Raw genomic sequence first — 20,284 nt, 5'->3', positions numbered from 1 at the left:
TTGAGAAGAAAATGTATTTCCACATTGAAGATTGAAATATTCCATTTATGTCAGTTTATTTGTACCTCAGATTATTTGTACCTCACCTTGGTATTGGGCTTCCTGCCTATATCCCAGGATGGATACTACTGCAACTATAGGTGGTGGTGGCAATAGCAGGAGGTAACTTGAGACAACAGTGGAGGTGCGCCAAGATGGATGCAACATCTTTCAGAGATGGGGCTGAAAGGGTGGGCCTTACACTGGCTTTGGGATGCCTTCTCCAAGCTGCAGCTGCTTCTAGGCCCTATCTATTTTCCCAAGATAAAGGCGTGGGAAAGGCTATGGGGATGGCTATAGTTGTCTCAAGATGGAAGTGGGTTAGACCTGGGCTCCCAGGCGTTGGTGGTCAGGGGTGGACCCAGGCCTACGCTGTGCCTGGGCTCCCCTGCTCCTTTTAATTTTGGCAGGGGGTATAGCATCTCCTATTTTATTCCTGATTTTAGCAGTTTGTTCTTTGTCAGTTTTGCTAGGATTGTTAATTTTATTGATCCTCTCTGTTTGACTTTCTCTATTTTTTTTCACCTCCATATTAATTTATTTCTGATATTATATTTTCTATGTCTTTCTTTTTGATTGCTTTTAGTTTATTTTGCTCTTCTTCTTCTTCTTTTGACTTTGTTATTGATTAAGGAGTTTAGATTATTGATTATTCTGTTTTCTAATATATTCATTTAATGTGACAAATTTTCCTTTTAGCGCTGCTATGTCTGTGTTCCACAAATTTGGATATGTTGTGGTTTCATTTCATTAAATTTATTTATTTTTTATTTTCCTTACAACTTCCTTTTTTGATCCATAGATTATCTGGGGTGGTTTTTTAAATCCCAAGTTTTAGGAGATTTTCCTTTTATCTTACCACTATTGATTTCTCATTTGATTCCATTATGATTAAAAAACACATTTTGATCTCTCTTCTTTGAACCTAGTATGACTTATCTTCTTTTACATGTTGTAAGATTTGTTTTATGGTTCAGGATGTGTATTCTATGGGCTTTGGGTAGAGAGTAATTAAGATTTTTTTTTAAAGCTAATGATGTTGTTGGGTTTGTGTATTTTATTGCTAATTTACTATCTTTTTAGTTTATTGAATTTTGGATTTGTTTCTCCTTTCTGTTCTAATGGTATTTGCCTTACCTAATTTACAGTCTTACTTTTTTCTATAGAAACATTTATGATCACTATATCTTTTTGTTGCAGTCATTATATAATATTGTTATGTGTTTCTGGTAATTTTCTTTGCTATGAAGTCTGTTGCATATAATGGTATAGCCTCTCCTACTTTGTTTTTGATAATGATTGCCGGATAGATTATTTTTTCCATCCTTTTACTTTCAATTTACCTATATTACATATTTGAAATAAATTTCTTATAGACATCATATATTTGAGTCATGTTTTTAATCCTGTATTTGCTGATTTCTGCCTTTGAGTTGTAAATATAATTTATATTTAACATTTATTTATATATTACTCAGAAAATTGGCTACTGTTTGTTTGGGTTTTTTTACTCTCTTTGTTTCTTCTTTATCTTTTTAATAACTTCTTGCTGTTTACTCAATATTTTTTATGATTCTACTCTAATACATAAAGACATATATATATATGTATGTATGTATTTAGTTTATCTCTGTAACTTTTTGAGGATTTACTCTACATATTGCACTCTATACAAATAACTTATCATAGTCTACTGATGCCAACATTTTAACAGTTCCAGGAAACCTTATCTCCCATTACAGTGTTTCATAATTCCCTATTTGTCTTAAATATTTCTAAATATTTAGATATTGAAACATTTAGATATTTAGATGTAGAACTACATCAGACAATGTAATTTTTCTTCAATCATAAACATCTCAAAAGTAGGAAGTTATATTTTATTTAATTCTCCCCATTGTCCTTTTTCTCCTTTCTGATGCTCCAAAATTCCTTTTTATCACATTTTCTTCCTATTTAGGGGAATTTCTTTAGCTATTCTTGGGATTTTTTTTCTCTTTGGTGGGGGGGAGAGACATTCTCTTAGTATTCTGCAGTCTAAGAATATCTTAATTTTCCCTTATTTTTATAGAATATTTTCACTGAGTGTAGAATTCTGGGTTGACAGCTCTTTTCATTCAACATTAAAAGAATGTGGGCTACTTGCTTCTAGCATCTCTGGTTTCTGATAAAGACCCTACTGCTACTGAAATTATTTTCCCTCTATAGATAAGATATAATTCCTTTTTCACTGCTCCCTAGATTTTTTCCTTCTATTTTCAATAGTTTCAATATGATGTTTCTTGTGTATATTTCTTTGGGTTTATTCTCCTTCAGCTTCATTTAGTTTCTTTAATCTTTTGTTGTTATTTGCCAAATTTTGAAAGTTTTCAGCTATCATTTGTTCAGGTACTTTTTCCATCATACCTTCTTTCTCCTCTTCTAAAATGCCAATGATAATGTTATACCTTTTGTTACAGTCCCACAAGTCCCTGAATCTCTGTTCACTTTTCTCACACTATTTTCTCTGTTTTAAAAATTAGATTGTTTCTATTATACTTTCTTCAAGTTTATTGATTTTTGTCCCTCTACTTCTCTCCATTCTGTTGTTGAACCCCTGACTTGTTGAGCCCCTGACTTGTTGAGTCCCTGACTTGAGGTTTTGTTCATTGTATTTTTTCATTTATAAATTTTCCATTTGATTCTCTTTATTTGCTAAGATGCTCTATTCCTTTGATGATACTTCCTAATTTTTGTATGCTTCAAGTATGTTCATAAATACTGTTGAGGCATTTTTATGATGCCATTTTGATTTTTTAACAGATAAAATCTACCATCTCTCAGTGTTAGTATCTATTCTTTTTTGTTTGTTTGTTTTTTAATTCAAGTTGAGATTTTTTTGGTTCTTGGTATAGTGAATGTCTTTCAATTGATACCTGGGTATTTCATGTATTGTGTTAGGATTCAGATCTTTTTAAAACTTTCCATTTTACTAGGCTTTTTTTTTTGGACACTATGCTAGCAGGGGAAAATATGAGTCATTGCCTGATTTCTACTAAGTTGGGAATGGAAGTCCAGATATCCTACTTGGTTTCCTCTGATATCCTCATCACTGCTGAGTAGTAATGGATGCTCTGAGTTCCATTGATACCTTGTGGCTAGCAAGTATAGGATTGTCTTATTACAGAGTCACATGTGGCCTCCATTGACACTACAGAATGGAGGTTGTGTTCATTACTGCTGGGCAGTGATAAAAATTCTGATTATCCATTAGTCCAACACTGATTACTCCAGCAGGGTGGGGAAGGGAAAATTTGTTACTTCCAGATGAGTGTAGAATTCTAGGCTCCCCAACTGTTCTTTTCTGATACTTTGTTTATGTTTGGTGGAGATGATTATCCTGACTTTATTGTGCTTTCTCTGATACTGCACATAGTAGGAGGTCAGAGGATTGAGGTACTTTGTTACAAAACAAATAAAACCTCTTCCAAGCCACCAAGGCGAAGTGGGAGCCTAGACTTTCATACTGACAAAGTTGTTTTGTTTTTGTAGTGTTTGGCTGGAGTAAAATGATTTTCATCTAAAATCTCTCTTTCATGGATGTTCCTTTTCTGGTCCTTTGGATAAAGGGAATAGGCTTCTGTGGGCATTTTTGTCTATGCCCCATGGCGTTTCCAAATTGCTGGCTTGGGAATGTATGAAACAAAAAGAATACCCCAGGAATTCACCACCGTATCATTCCTTGCTTCTCAAGTATCCTCCTACTTGTTTTCCCCTATTCTTTCTTCCCTTCAAGGGGTGTCCTTATTTTTTATTACATATAAAATTTCCAGTGTTTTTAGTTGAATTTAGCAGGTGGAATAGGGTAAAGTTTTCACAGAAGTAGTAATAACTGCCAGCCCTTTTTATGTTTTTCTTTTTGTTTGTTTGTTTGTTTGTTTTTTAAGAGACAGGGCCTTGCTAAATTGCTTAGTGCCTCGATAAGTTGCTGAGGCTGGATTTGAACTTCCAATCCTCCTGCCTTAGCCTCCTGAGTCACTGAGATTACAGGCAAGCACCACCACACCCAGCTTCCTTCATTCTGTTTAAGAGTTTATTAAACAGAGTAGTAGGCAGAATTATGGTCCCCCAAATTTGTACGCATTCCAATCCCTGGAGTCTCAAGAGTACCTTACATGGTAAGAGGATTACCTTACATGATAAAAAAAAAAAAAAGTTTTTTCAAAGGTGATTACAATAGGATCTTCAGCTGGGGAGATTATCTTATCTAAACTAATTGGGCCCAACCTAAACTTGTGAGTACTTAAAACTGGAGGACCTTTCTTAGCTTGGTCTGGGACAGAGATGTACTGACAAAAGAAGGTCTAATATGCAATGTTTCTGTGTTTGAACATGGAGGAGAGGTTGTGGGAAACCTCTAAGGAGCTGAAATAGTCCAGGAAACAAATATTTCTCTTGAGTTTCCAAAATGAACATTGTTTATATCAACTCCTTGGTTTTGGTTCAGACCTCTAATCTACTGAACTAGAAGACAGTAAATTTGCCTTGTTTTAAGTCACTGTATTTTTTTATAGCAGTAATAAAAAACTACTACAGAAGTGTAGTGTTTCCATAAAACAATCATCAAGTCAGAATTTTATTATATAAAGACTGATAATTTTACTTCAGTGTTAAGAAGTTTTAATGTATCACCCCAAGTTCAGTTGTTGGAAACATAATCCTGAAATCCATATTAATGTTATTTGGAAGTTTGGCCTTTGGTAGATAATTAGAGTTAGATGAGATCATAAGGGTGGGGCCCCAATGGTAGGATTAGTGGCTGTATAGGAGATTGAAGGCAGACCTGAGTGCATGCTTCCTGTCTCTGGCCATGTGATGCCTTCTGTCATGTCATGAAACAGTAAAAAAATACCCTCTATAGGTGAAGCTTCTCAAACTTGAACTTAACAGCATTCAGAATTGTAAGAAATAAGTTTATTTTCTTTATAAATTTCCCAGTTTATGGCATTATGATATAACAACAGAAAACACATGAAGGCAGATACACATTATTTCAGGAGGTTATCATTACTTCCCTTTTGAAAAACAGCTTTTTTTTTTTATGGTTAAGAAGTCCAAACAAGTCAATATATGTTTATATTGCATTTATTTATTCAGAAAACATTTTAATAAATGTCTGTTAAAGTTGTTGGAAACTGGAGGAAAACAAATTGATATGACAACATGTCATTTTTGAATTTTTAGAATGTGTGAACCATCTAGTATTATTTAGATATTTTATTATTGTATCATGTTTGTATTTTGCAGGTAGTGAAGCTAGTTCTCTTATGGATATAGAAAATGTAATTATGTCTAAAATCCATGATGATGAAGAGGACCACTCAGATGCAATATTAAAATCTGATAAATTTCATCAAGATTTATTTTTCATGGAACGTGTTCTAATGGAAAATATATTTCAACCCAAACTTGCAGCTTATCGTCAACTTCCTATTTTAAAAGGTATTTTTAAAAAATGATTATGTTTAGATAAACTCAGATAACTTAAGAAATTTAAAAGGTATTTTTACATATTTCTAAATCTAATCTCCAAGCTGGGTTGTTACTTATTAGAGGACATGTTTATACAGTTTTCAATACTAAACATGTAAGTAGCAGTGAAGTCCAGGTTAGGGAACCAACAGAAGGTTGTCTTAGATTCAAAACTTCATAAGCATGTATAAGGAACTGAACAGACCTTTCTCAAAAGAGAAGTACAAATAGTCAACAAATATATGAAAAATGTTTAACTTCTCTAGTAACTAGAGAAATGCAAAATAAAACTACATTGATTTTTTATCTCACTCCAGTCAGAATGAAAACTATCAAGAATACAAGTAACAACAAATGTTGGCATTCCCCAGAAAGAATACAGGTAACAACAAATGTTGGGTTCTGCAGAAAGGGAATACTCGTACATTGTTTGTGGGACTTCGGATTGGTGCAAATCATGCTAGAAAGCAGTATGGACATTCCTCAAAAAACTAGGACTGGAACCACCATTTGACCCAGTTATCCTACTCCTTGGCATATATCCAAAGGATTTAAAATCATCATGCTACAGTCACATCAATCTTTATAGCAGCACAATTCACATATGGTTAAGCTTTATAATCAACATAGATGCCCATCAACAGAAGAATGGATAAAGAAATTGTGGTACATATACGCAATAGAATATTACTCAGCCATAAATAAGAATGACTTTATGACATTTGCCAGTAAATGGTTGGATATGGAGACTATCATGCTAAGTGAAATAAACCAGTCCCAAATAATCAAAGGTCAAATGTTTTCACTGATATGTAGAAGTTAAACCACAATAAAGGGTGGGAGGGGAAGAAGAGAATTTTTTTATATTAGACAAAGAGATATAAAAGAAAGGAAAGGAAATAGGAATATGAAAGGCAATAGAATAAATCTAACTTGATTTTCCTGTGTACACATGAAAATACCTAAGTAAATCCCACTATCATGCCGAATGGGGTCCGAATCAGAATAAAATATATTCCATATTTGTATAATTTTATCACAATATATTTTATTGTGATAAAATTATACAAATTGTATAATTTTATCACAATATATTCTATTGTCAAGTATAACTAAGGAGAGTCTATTCCAAAAAAAAAAAAAAAACCTGCCAAAAAACCTTTCTAAGAAGCATCTTTGGCTCTTTATATTTCTGCATTCAATTAGTTTCTTACTTTCACAGTATCTCTCATGTTCAGTCTCCCTTTTCCATTGCCATTGATACTTTTCAGTTTTTGACTTTTATTACCACTTCCTAGTTTTATTTCAGGGGCATTCTTCCTGTTCTCGTTGCTACAATCCCATCTCATATATTCACAGAATATTTAATTTTTTATTTTTGGTGGTGCTGGGCTTTGAACCAAGGCACTGTGCATGCTAGGCAAACACTCTACAACTGAGCTACCTATACCACAGCCCCTAGAATATCTTTTAAAAATGTAGAGATTTATCATATTCAGTCTTTCAATATGAGAATGAAGAAAATGAAACCTTTAGAAACTTTTTAAGGTTACATTTAAGTAATTAAGTTAAGCATTCAGTTCCTGTTTCTGCTATGGCATCCTGCCTTGCAGATATATCCTGAACATGACATGGAAATTGATTACTCAAAAATCTTCAATACATTCCTATTGCCTAGAATAAACTCCAAACCTCAGAGTTTACCATTCAAAAGATGCCTTCAATGATGCCAGAGACTACTTTATATCTTGGTATTACTTTAGAGACCCTAAATTTAGCTATCCTAGACTTACTGGGTAATCCCCAAATAGAACCTAAGCTTTCCTGCCTTAAGACATTTAGTTGGAATTTGCTTGGCAATCCACCCTTGACTCTGCCTCATCTTTGCCTATTGTATTCAAATATGGATTACAACAAATTCCTTCATGAAATTTTTCTTGATCCTTCAAGGCAAAGTTAATCTTACATATGGTTACATCAAAAGGTTGGGCTATAAAATAATATGTATAACAAATGGTTGTAACCATTTTACCTGGATACTTGTAGAAAAAATATTGAAAAACTATGTTTCTCTCTCACCTTAGGTTGATATTTTAAAATTTTCATTATATATGTAAATTTTCATCCTGTATTTAAAAAGTTGTGTGATTGCAATGTAGAGTACTCTAAATACTGAATTTATAAAGCAAGAATTTTGATTTATCACTCCTTTAAATACATTTAGTGATACTTAGTAGTCAGGTTTATCCCAACAAAATACAGTAAAAAATATTTTCAGTGAAAATTATTCAGTGAAATGTATATATTTTAACTGTATTTTTTATACATTTGAAGATTATGAACTTGAATAACCAACACCCTAATCAACACATACAACATATTCACCAATCCTGAAGATTACCTTGTGCTTCTAAATAAGGTTTACCTGCTTTCAGTCAGGAATTGACCTGATTTCTGTCACTGCAAGTTAACTTTCTCTATTCTGGCATACCATATAAATTAATGGATTTGAATAGTAGTTATTCTTTTGAATCCGATTTCTTTTACTTAACATCAATATTTTTGAGATTTATCTAGGTTGATGTGTGTATAATTAATTTGTTTCTTTTCTCAGTGGTGTTCCAGTGTATGAATATACCATAACACTTTGTTGCTCCTTTTGCTGGATGTCTGTGTTGCTTTCAGTTTGAGGCTATTATGTATAAAGCTACTATGCGTGTTTTTGTATGAGTCTTTTGGTAGATAGCTTTTAATTTCTCTTGTACAAATACTTAGAAATTATTGGGTCATTGGGTAGATGTATTCTTAATAAACTATGAAATACTTTTCCAAAGAATTATACCATCTTTCATTCTCACAAGCTGTGTGTAAGAATCCCTGTTGCTCCACATTCTTCATAACACCTGATGCTCGTAATTTTTTTTCGCCATATTTAGGACTGGAGATGGAACAATCCAGGGATGCTCTTCCATTAAGTAACATTCCTAACCCATTTTATTTTGAGAGAGGTTACTGAGACAAGTCTCAAACTCTTGATCCTCCTACTTCAGCTTTCTGCATCATGGAATCACCAGCATGTGCCACAACACCAGGCTTGACTGGCAATCTTTTTAATGTTGTCCTGAAGACAAATAATATTGAGTATTTGTTTATGTGGTTAATTTTGGTCATTTATATATCTTTTGTTTAATGTTTAATCCAAGCTTTTGCCCACTGTAAAATTGTCTCTTTAAAGATCATGTTGTTGAAGCTTACTTTTATATATTTTGCATATAAACTCTTTGCCAGTACATACATATATTACAAATATTTTCTCTAACTCTCTGGCTTATCAATATATTATTTTTTTATATCTCTTGATCAGGCTAGGGGTAGCTGAAAAAAAATCTCATGATGAGCAGGTTTTAATTTTGATAAAATATAATCTATTATTTTTTAAGTTAATTCTTTCCATGACCTCTCTAAAAAAATCTTTCCTTGCCCCAGGGTTGTAGTGATTTCCTTTTAGGCTTTTTCCTAAAAAGCTGTATAGTTTTAGCTTTTATGATTATGTCTATTATGTATTCTGATTTTTAATGTTTTTATTCTTAATGAATTTCATTGTATATATTTAAGATATACAACATACTATGAGATACATATATAGTGAAATAGTTATGGTAAGATAAATTACTGTCACATTATCTATTTTGATTAATTTTTGTGAGCAGAGTAAGATAAATTTCAAGTCAGTCTGTCTCTCTCCCCCCCCCCCGATGCAGTTCTTTCAGCATAATTTTACAATTTTTTCAGATTTATTAATTTGAACTTTATAGTGATACTTAGTAGTTGGGTTTATCCCAACTCATAAATGCATGGAAATGGATTTCAGTCCATTATCCCCTACTTTTTCCTCTCATCCTCCCTCCCCTCTCTTATTTTTCTTCTTCGATTCTATTTGAGTTCCTTTCACTTGTCTAATAAGTTATATTTGGTTGGTTCTTTATATTATTCTATCCTTCCCTTCCCCTTTCCTTTTTTTAGCATTAGATTCTGCATATAAGAGAAAACATTTAACCTTTGCATTTCTGAGTTTGGCTTATTTCCCTTAGCATTATATTTTCTATTTTCATCGATCTACTAGAAAATACCATAATTTCATTCTTTTTTTATGGCTGAGTAGAATTCTGTTGTATATGTGGACCATAGTTTTTTATTATATTCATCTATTGATATGCATCTGGATTGATTTCATAATTTAGTTATTGTGAACTATGCTGCTATAAACATTGACATGGCTGTGTTGCTGTAGTATGCTAGTTTTAGATCTTTTAGGAAAATACCAGAGAGTAGGATAGCTAGGTCATATGGTGATTTCATCTCTAGTTCTTTGAGGAATCTTTATGCTGCTTTCTAGAGAGATTGTACAAGCCTTTCCCACTGACAATGTACAAATGTAACTTTTCCCAAAACCTAGCCAGCATATATTCTTGATCATTGCCATTCTGACGGAATGAGATGAAATCTTAGTATAACTTTGATTTGTATTTTCCTGATTGCTAGAGATACTGAAAATTTCTTCATATATTTGTGGCTATTTGTGTTCTTTTGAGAAGTTTCTGTTTAGTTCTTTTGCCCATTTATTGATCTTTTTTAATTGAGTTCTTTGTATATTCTGGATGTTAATCTCCTATTGGAGTAGTAGCTAGCCAAGATTTTGTCTCATTCTGTAGGCTCTCTCTAAACACTCTTAATCACTTTCTTTGCCGGTGCAGAAGCTTTTTAGTTTGATGGCATCCCACTTATTGATTCTCAATTTTATTTCTTACACTTTGATGGTCTTGTTAAGAAAATCAGTGCCAGCACCTATATGATGGAGTGTTGACCCTATGTTTTATTCTTGCAGTTGTAAAGTTTCTGATTTAATTTCGAAGACTTCAATCCACTTTTATTTGAGTTTTGTGCAGGGTGAGAGAGTGGAGTCTAATTTCATTTTTCTACATATAGCTATTCAGTCTTCACAGCATCATTTGTTAAAAAGACCCATATTTTCTCCAAGATATATTTTTGTCACCTTTATCAAAGATGGTTAGGATGTGAATTTGTCTTTGTATCTTTCATTTAGTTCCAGTGGTCTTCATGTCTGTATTGATGCCAATACCATTAGCATAACTTTTAAAACAGTATTTGTATTCCCCCATTAATTTATTTGACACTTGTTCCAAAATCACATTACCATGTAAGTTTATTTCTGCACTCCATTTCTTGCTATTTTTTATTCTATAGCAATACACTATATTGTTTACTGTAGCTTTATAGTAAATTTCAGTTAGAGTACTCCTGTAAAACTTTTACTACATGACCTTGACTATTCTAGTTGCTTTTTATACCATATATGTTTTATGGATCAGTTTGCCAATTTCTACTAGAAACTTGGCAAAGATTTTGATTTAGGTTACATAGAATCTTGAATCGATGGAAAGAATTGACAGCCTAATAATATTTAGTATTTTAATCTATGATCATTGTTTCAACATTCATTTCATCTATGATCATATTATTTAGGTAAGAATTTGTAAATATCAGCAATTAAAAATATTTTCAATGTCTCCCATTATCTTTTAAAATTTTAGCCTTTGATGTTTTGAATGTTATTGTTTTTTAAAACTTAATTTTATAATTGTTTCATGCTAGTATATAGAAATCATTGATGTTGTTTATTGGCTTTCCACTTGCATTCTTAAAGAGTTTTCTTATTAAGTCTATTATTTTATTTTTGTGGCTTCTTTAGGATTTCTATTTTATAAATATATATGTATGTATATTTATAAGCAATATATAGTAGATAATCAGGGTATTTTTATTATATTATTTGCAAATATGATTTTATTTATCAATATTTTAGCCTTCTATCTTTCTTTTTTATTCTAATTTTTTATGTATGACAGCAGAATGCATTACAATTCATATTACACATATAGAGCACAATTTTTCATATCTATGGTTGTATATAAAATAGAGTCACACCATTAATGTCTTCATCATGTACTTAGGGTAATGATATCCATCTCATTCCACCATCTTTTTTTATCCCCATTCCCCCTCCCTTCCTCTCCCACCCCTTTGCTGTATCTAGAGTGTCTATTCCTTCCATGCCCCTCCTCCTTATCCCACTATGAATCAGTCTCCTTATATCAGAGAAATCATTTAGCATTTGGCTTTTTGGGATTGGCTAACTTATTGCACTGAGTAGGATTTCCAGTAAAATGCCGAATACTCATGGTGAGAACATTAGGGAGAAAACATTCAATATTTAATTGTTGAATATGTTGTTAATTATAGAATTTTAGAAATGCTTTTTATTAGTTTCAGTAAGTTTATTTCTCTTTCTACTTTGCTAGACAATTTTAAGATAAATGGTTATTGAGTGTTGTCCAAAGTTCTCATCTATTATTTTTTTCTTCTACTTCTATTAAAGTGACCTTTTAGTTATTCAGTTTGTCCATTTGGTTAATTACATTGAGTGATTTAACAAAAGTTAAAGCAAACTGAATTCCTGTACTTAATCCTCACTTGGTTATGATGTATTATCCTTTTTACATATTGATGGATTCAGTTATTCTTTAATACTTAAGAATTTTTGTGACATGCTCCTACATATATTTTTCTGTAATTTTCTTTTAAAGAACTAATGTATCATGAATTTTATGATGAGCTTATGAGTTTTGAAAATCTTCCTTCATTCACTTTTTCAAATTCTGTAATCTTTATAATATTCTTTGACCATTGGGTAAAATTACTAGTGAAAGCATTAGGCTATTTATTTTTCTTTGTGGGAAGTTTTAATATTACAAATATAGTGTATTTGTTGGATATAGGGTTATTCAGATTTCTATTTCTATTTCTTTTTTGTTGTTGTTTTTCTTTCTTTTTTTTTAATTTGTTTTAACAGATTTCTATTTCTATCAGTGTTCATTTTGGTAACTTGTAAGGAATTTGTTCATTTTGTCTGTTTTGCTAAATATATTTTAATAAATAGATTCATAATATTATCTCCTTAAATTATATTTCATAATTATCTATAAGATATAATAATTATAGCTTCTATTTCATTCTTGATTTTTGTAACAGTGATTTTTTTATTAATCTAATTGGATATTTACTAATCCATCTGTGGATCATTGGTTTGCTTTCTTGATTTTCCTAAATTATGTTTTTAAGAAGTTTCTTCCATTTAAAAAATGTTTTTATATACATTGTATTCAATTTACTCTTCTTCTTATAGTTTAATGTGGTAGAAGTTTAGGTCATTAACTTCACATTTTTCTTCTTGTCTAACATAGACATTTAATACTGTAAATTTCTCTGTAAGTACTCTACCAATTATATACCACAAATTTTGATATGTTGTGTTTTTTATTATTATTTAATTCAAAATAATTTTTTTAAAGAAAGAGTTAAAGAGAGAGAGAGAGAATTTTTTAATACTTATTTTCTAGTTTCGGCAGACACAACATCTTTGTTTGTATGTGGTGCTGAGGATGGAACCCGGGCCGCACGCATGCCAGGCAAGCGCGCTACCGCTTGAGCCACATCCCCAGCCCCCAATTCAAAATAATTTTTAATTTCACATGTGGATTTTTCTTTGAGCCAAGAGATTAGAAGTGTATGTGTGGTTTTTTAAAAAATTACTTTTGTAGTTGTAAATGGACAGAATGATTTCATTTGTTTATTTTTATGTGGTGTTAAGGATTAAACCCAGTGCCTCACACATGCTACACAAGTGCTCTACCACTGAGCTACAACCGCCCTAGCCCGAGAAGTATGTTTTAAATTTTAAATAATTTTTAACTATTTATTTTCTAATTTAACACTGTTAATGGCAATTTTATATGATTTCTGTGTTTTAAAATATAAGAGACTTTATGCCTCAGAATTTTATGAATATTCTGTTTTCTTTTGTTATTTGGCATGATGTTCTTTAATTATATCAAATTGGTTGATAGTTTTTTTTTTTTTAACTTTGTCTTTATTGAGTGTGTGTTGACCTATCAGTTAAGGCAAGTATAGTATTAAAATCTTGGGGATAGGGGTATAGCATAGTGTGAGGGCCTAGGTTATTTCCCAGCACCTGGGTGGGGGGGCCCCAACTAGGATTACGGATTATCTGTGTTGGTTCCTCTACATTTATCAGTTTTACTCTGTATATCCTGGAGCCTTGACATTAGGTACATTCAGACTTTTATCTCCTGAATGCTATCTGTGATGATTACTTTTTGGTGTCAACTTGACTGGATTAAAGGTTACCCAAATAATTGGTAAAGTATTATGAGTATGTCTGTAAGAGTGTTTCCAGAAAAGATTGGCATTTGAAACAGTGGACCAAGTAGGGAATATCTTCCATCACCCAATGAGGGTAGGTACTATCCAATTGCGTGAAGGCTCAGATGGAACAAAAAGGCAGAGTAAGGCCGGGCATGGTGGCACTTGCCTGTAATCCCAGCGGCTTGGGAAGCTGAGGCAGGAGGATCTCAAGTTCAAAGCCAGCCTCAGCAACAGGGAGGCACTAAGCAACTGACACCCTGTCTCTAAATAAAATACAAACTAGGGCTGGAGACATTGCTCAGTGAGTTTAATCCCCCAGTCCACCATGCGGCCAGCTCAATGGTTTCATTAATGAGGTTCTTGGCATAAAAGTTAGCTAGATGAGATCGAAATAAAACACAGATTCAGTTATCTTATTTCCATTGCCAAGTCTAAGATGGCTCCCCTCTCTGGTTCCCTCCTCTAACCGCCCAGCAGGGCAGCAAGGATTACTCAGGGCTAGCAGGAGAAAGAGAGATTGAACAGCCTGGGAGTAGCTTTTTATTAGGGAACAAGAGATTCAGGGGAGAATTTCATCCAATGAAGGTTGAGCGGGGACTGCACTCCAAGGTCAGGGTCAGTGATTGGGTCAGTGGTCAGGCACACTCCTACACGGATGGGCTGTCTCATCAGGAAAGGGCCGGGAAAGTTCCGACACAGCCAGAACGCTTCAGACCCTTAACGGGAGCCACCCAATCACGTGTCAGAAATGGCTCCCCACACCCCAGTACCAAAAAAAAAAAAGGCAGGGTAAAAGTAAAATTTTCTCTACATCCCCTCTCTTACTCCTGGAGCTTGTATACCCTTCTTCTCCTGCCCTTGGACATTAGAACTTTAGGTTCTATGACTTTTGGACTCTAGGATTTGTGCTAGCAGGTCTCTGGGTTATTAGGCCTTTGGCTTCTGACTGAGAATTACACCACTGACTTTCCTAGTTCTGAGCTTTTTCAGATTAGGACTGAGCCACAGTACTGGCTTCCCTTTGTCTTCAGCTTACAAACAACCTCTTAGAATCTCTCAATCTACATAATTATAGGACTCAATTCCCCTAATAAGTTTTTTTTTAATCCATCTATTCATCAGTTCTATTGGTTATGCCTCTCAGGAGAATGCTGTCTAATTCAGATTTTGGTACAAAGAGCAGCTTTAGAGAACAGAATTTTAAGGATTAATTTCCTTAATTCACTTTAGAGTTTCTGAAATTTGTTCTCTAATCTTATCAGATTTAAAATTAGGTGTCTAACCTGATAAGATTTAACAATGCTAAGAATTCTATCTCAAAGAGTATAGAAAGCATTAATAGTCCATAGCATTAACTGTTTATAAGAGATACACAAAATATCTGCATTGGATACTCCTAATCAAACACTTATAAGAGGAAGGAACTTAGTGACTCTTTATATGATATTTTATAACATTTGTGGAAAGTGAAGGAATATGATAACTTTGGTTGATTGTGCCTAATGTCCCTAGACAAAGGAATGGAAAGAAAGGATGAACTTGAGGATTTTAATTCCTGGACCAAGCACCACAAAAATAACCTTTGACCGTCTAAATATTCCCTTAAGGAGAATCTTCTCTCCTATAATCACAGGGTTAAAACTAATGAAAATCAAACATAAGCTTTCATAAAGTGATTGGCTGAATTATAATGAAATTGAGCTCTCAGCCTCACAGGATATCTCCTGTTAATGTGAGGGCATCTTTGGGAACCAACAGGATCCTGAAAGTTGAGATGAGGATTTGTGTAATATAATGAAGCTGGGGACAGTGAGCTCCTAAATTCCGATGAATTTTGCCAGTAGAAATGTTTTCTCCACCCTTCAATGGGTGGCATTCCAAACCACAGTGGTAAGGAATTTAGTGACATGTATGAGGAAATAAACTTCATTGTCTGCCTCCCTTTAGCCAGTTCCCAGGCAAGACAATACTGATTCTCCTTAAGACATACACCCACCACCCTTTTTTGCTTCTAGATCTATAATCACATTCAAGTCTCAGCAGGTCCCTAAAGATGAGATAAAAAGTATGACTCATGAGGTGATGCACTACAAGAGCTCCTTGAATTTTCTAATTTATATAAGCAAAATTCTGGGGGATAGATATAAGAATAGATATTACAAGTATGATAATGGTGTAAAATGGTAATTACAAGTATGATAATGGTGTAAAAAAACATAAAGTTGGATCAGGCTAAATTTATTAATATGGGCCTACCAAGCAGATATTCTTAACTTAAAGTTGCAACATAGGGAGTTAGAGCTCTGCTAGGTTACCCTCTTGGTTTGTTTAAAAGTTGACCCATCATGAGTGAGATGCTCAGTCTCCCTTGGTGTCATGTAGAAAAGGAGAGATTGGAATGCTAGAGTGAACTTCTCACTTAAAATCTAGTCATCCATGCTAGGAGGGTTCACATATCTTTCATGAATTTGAGAAACAGATTTGTATGGGGAGTCCCACATCATTAAAGTGATTTGTGGTTTCTCTCTCTGTATGCCAAAACTTAACAGTGGGAATCAAAATCACTCAATTAGAAAATTTAAAGGCAATGGGAATAATTGAATCCTAAGGTAGCAGGGCCAAATGGTGGCATTCAACCATCAAAGGCAAGGTGGCTTAGTTACTGTAAAGAATAGCAGAGACAAATCCATAATCAGAGCAGTCTGATTTCTGTAGATCTTTGGCATTGGCTAGTTAATCATGGTGTTCCTAGAAGTAAAATAAATAGAAAGCCTACTAAATTCTTACTTGATCTTGTAAGCAGAAAACTTCCAGGTAAAATGTGTCTCACTTGAATCATAAAAATAGATTTATCACCCCTCAATCAATTCCCAGATTTAAGCCAATTTATAGACCCAGAACCCTTTGAATGAAAGAGAGACCAGGTTCCCTTAAGGAATGGCCCTGGTATACTACCATGAATTTATACTTATAAACTTATTTATGGATTAGCTATATATTAATATGTTAATATTTCTCCCTGCCTGCCTCAAAGGGAATACCTATGTATTGAGGAAAAGAGAATAATCAGACCTTTCAGACTACTGGACACTGGATCTGGTATGCCTGATTCCAGGAGACTTAAAATGTCATTGAGGCCTTGCAGTCAGAAAAGGGGCTTATGTAGTTTCAGTGATCCATGGAGTTTTAGCTTAAGTCTGACTCTGTAGGTTCCAGTGGGTTCCTGAACTCATCCTGTGATTATTTTCCCAGATTGAGAATACATAATTTGAATCAACATATTTAGCAGCTGATAGAATCCCCCCATTGATTCCCTAACCTTTGGAGTCAATGCTATTACTGTGGAAAAGACCAAATGGAAGGATTATACTGCTTCTCTCTTAATAAATTGAAAACAGTACTCATCCTTGGAGGGATTGCACAGATTAGTCTGTCAAGGATTTGAAAGATGTGAGGGTGATGATTTCATCACATCTCCATTCAACTTTTCTGTTTAACCTGTGCAGAAGATAGATGAATTTTGGAGAATGATAGTGCATTATAAGCTGAACTATGTTGACTCCATTTATAGTTGCTGTACCAGATGTAGTTTCACTGTTTGAACAAAGTGACACATTTCCTAGTATCTGGTAAGCAGCTGTTTATCTGAAAAATGACTTTTAAAGCACATCTATCTATAAAGCCACCCAGGAGCTGTTTGCTTTCAGCTGGCAAGAGCTAATGCTTGTGCTAAACCTTTCTGAATGGCAAGGCCAGTATCCTTTCACTGTCCCGCCTCAGGAGTATACTCTCTAACCATATGTCCTAATTTACTTCACAGTAAGTTATGTGTCTTGTTGCCTTTCCCTTTCAAAAGATATTATACTGCTCCATTGAATTTATTATATTATCCCGATTGACCTAGTGAGTGAGAAATAGCAACTACTCTAGACTTTTTGGTAAACATTTTCATTTCAGAGGATAGAAAATCCAACTAAAATTCAGGAGTTTTCTACCTTAGTGAAATTAATAGTGGTTTAGGTGGTATAGAGCATGTAAAGATATCACTTCTAAGTTCAAAGACAAGTTGCTGCATTTGGCTTCTCCTACAGTCAACAAAGATAAGTTGCCTAGATATAATAACTAGTGGGTCTATTAGGATTTTGGAGAGAACACATTTCTTGTTTGAATGCTTCACTCTGGCCCATTTACTGAGTGACCCTCATGTTGCTAACTTGGGGGCTCAGAAGAGAAGAATGCTGTATACAAACTCCTTTGCCACTTGGATCATATAAGATCAAGCATATCCAGTGGTACTTGAGGTATCAGTGGCAGATAATAATAATAATAATGCTTTAATCATAGGACATGCCTTTATAATTTTGAGAGGCAGCCATTTACCTATAACTAGGCCTTTATGGAAACTGAATACTTGACCATGTGCCATCAAATTACCATATGACCTGAGCTACTATCATAGACTGGTGTTATCTTACTCACCAAGCCATGAAGTTGGGCATGCACAGTAGTACTCCATCATCAAATGGAAGTGTTAGGGCCCAAGCAGTTCCTGAAGGTACAAGTAAGATACTTGAAGAAGTGGCCCAAATGCCCATAGTTCTTACTTCTGCTAGAGAGTCTTCTCTCTTTCATTCTGAATCTATGGTTTCATCTTATAATCAGTTGACAGAGGAAAAGAGGACTAGGAATAGGTTTACAGACACCACTTGAAAGTAGACAGCTGCAGTACTAAAGCCCTTTTCTGGTACATTTCTTAAGACACTAGCGAAGGAAAATATTCTCAGTGGGCAGAACTTCAAGCAGTACACCTGATTGTACACATTGCTTAAAAAGAGAAATATCCAGGTGTGTGATTGTAAACTGATTCACTTGCTAGAGTCAATGATTTGAAAAGACCATGATTAGGAAACTAGTGATGAAAAAATTTGGCAAAGAGTTATGTGGATGGACCACTCTAAATGGGCAAAGGATGTGAAGATATTTATGTCATATATTAATGTTCATCAAAGGGTGCTGTCAACAGAAGAAGAATTCATATCAGGTGGATAGTATGACCCATACTGTGGATACTATTAAGTCTCTTTCTCCAGCCACTCCTTTCTTCATCCAGTGGACTCATGAAAAAAGTGGCCATAGTGGCAGAGCTATGCATGGGCTCATCAACATGGGCCTATGCTCACTAAAGTCAACCTGGTTGTTATCAGTGCTGAATCATTGATTTGCCAGCAGCAGAGACCAATGTAGTTCTCAATATGGAGCCATTCCACAGTCTTCTACCTGGTGACAGGATGATTTTATAGAACCATGGCCATCTTGCTGTTTTGTATTTACTGGAATAGATGCTTACTTTAAATATGGATTTCCCTTCTACCAGTATGCTTGTACCAAAACTATGGTCTATGGTCTTACAGACCAACTTTTGTACTGTCATATTATTGATACATAGCTTTGTTTCTGACCAAGGAATTAACTTCATTACAAAAGAAGCACAGTAATGGGCTCATACTCAGAAAATCCCCTGGTATTACTGTGTTCTCCACCATCCTAAAGCACTTCCCAGCTCTGTGATCAGGAAATTGTTCCTATGCTAAAATGAGCTTTACCATGTAGTTCACAGTCCTGCATTATCTATTGTTCAGTGCCTAAAAACATTTACAACAGATGTCACATCCAGGGGTTTTTTTATTTGTTTATGGTAGGAAGGCAAGTTTACTATGATTAATGCATAATAATTAAAAGCCTACCATAGTAATTTGAAGCCCATCATTGATCTTTTTTAAAAAGTGAAATAGTACTTCTAGTTTTAATTAGAATATAGACAGTTATGAGACCACATGCAGGAATGGGAACCATAGTACAGTGTTGTGATTTTGCTTATATGATAAGACATAGACTAGAGGTCAGGGAAGCTGGGAGGACTGGAATTTGTGGATAGAGAATCAGAGAAGAGGGAGCTATAGCAGATAAAATACTGCAAAAAGCTGCCATTGAATCTTTGACTGCAACCTAAACTATACATTTAGAATAAAACACTATAAAGTCAAGCAAAGAACAATTATGAGGTACAAGTATCAAAGTTCACACCAGATGGAGAGATACATATTGAGTTTTGAGTAGCCACAGAGAGACCTTGTTGCATAACTGAGGCATTCAATAGATATCTAGAGGATGACGCTTTAACAATAAGGCTTGACTAGCCCCAGAGTTAAGTCTAGTCTAAACTCTCCAACAATCTTTTTAAAAGGCCATAAAATAGAATTCTAACCTAAAAGTAAGTTAACTACTTGTCCAAATTAACTTAAACACTTTTTAAAGAAAAAAAAATCCATGCATCAGCTTTATAACACAACAAACAACATCAATAAAAATTATTAGTAACATGAAGAAGGAGGAAAATGTGACCTATAACTACAAGAAAAATAAGTCAGTG

At 34.0% G+C, this 20,284-nt stretch overlaps 1 protein-coding gene across 4 annotated transcripts in view; it reads left to right on the top strand.

Moving 5' to 3' along the window:
- Positions 1–20,284, top strand: part of Dnai4 (dynein axonemal intermediate chain 4) — a 107,468-nt gene that overhangs the window by 42,921 nt on the left and 44,263 nt on the right. For 3 of the 4 annotated variants that reach the window (XM_040288818.2, XM_013361558.4, XM_078026472.1), the window contains one exon: positions 5,326–5,520. The exons of the other annotated variant lie outside the window; for it this stretch is intronic. In XM_040288818.2, coding sequence (XP_040144752.1) covers positions 5,326–5,520 — 195 coding nt within the window. The remainder of the gene's footprint in view (positions 1–5,325; positions 5,521–20,284) is intronic. 4 annotated transcript variants of the gene reach the window in all.

The sequence above is a fragment of the Ictidomys tridecemlineatus genome, chromosome 11, assembly GCF_052094955.1.
Source record: "Ictidomys tridecemlineatus isolate mIctTri1 chromosome 11, mIctTri1.hap1, whole genome shotgun sequence".
In the NCBI taxonomy this organism is placed as follows: Eukaryota; Metazoa; Chordata; class Mammalia; order Rodentia; family Sciuridae; genus Ictidomys; species Ictidomys tridecemlineatus.
The sequence above is the reverse complement of the archived record's forward strand: the minus strand, read 5'-3'. Positions and strand labels throughout refer to the sequence as shown.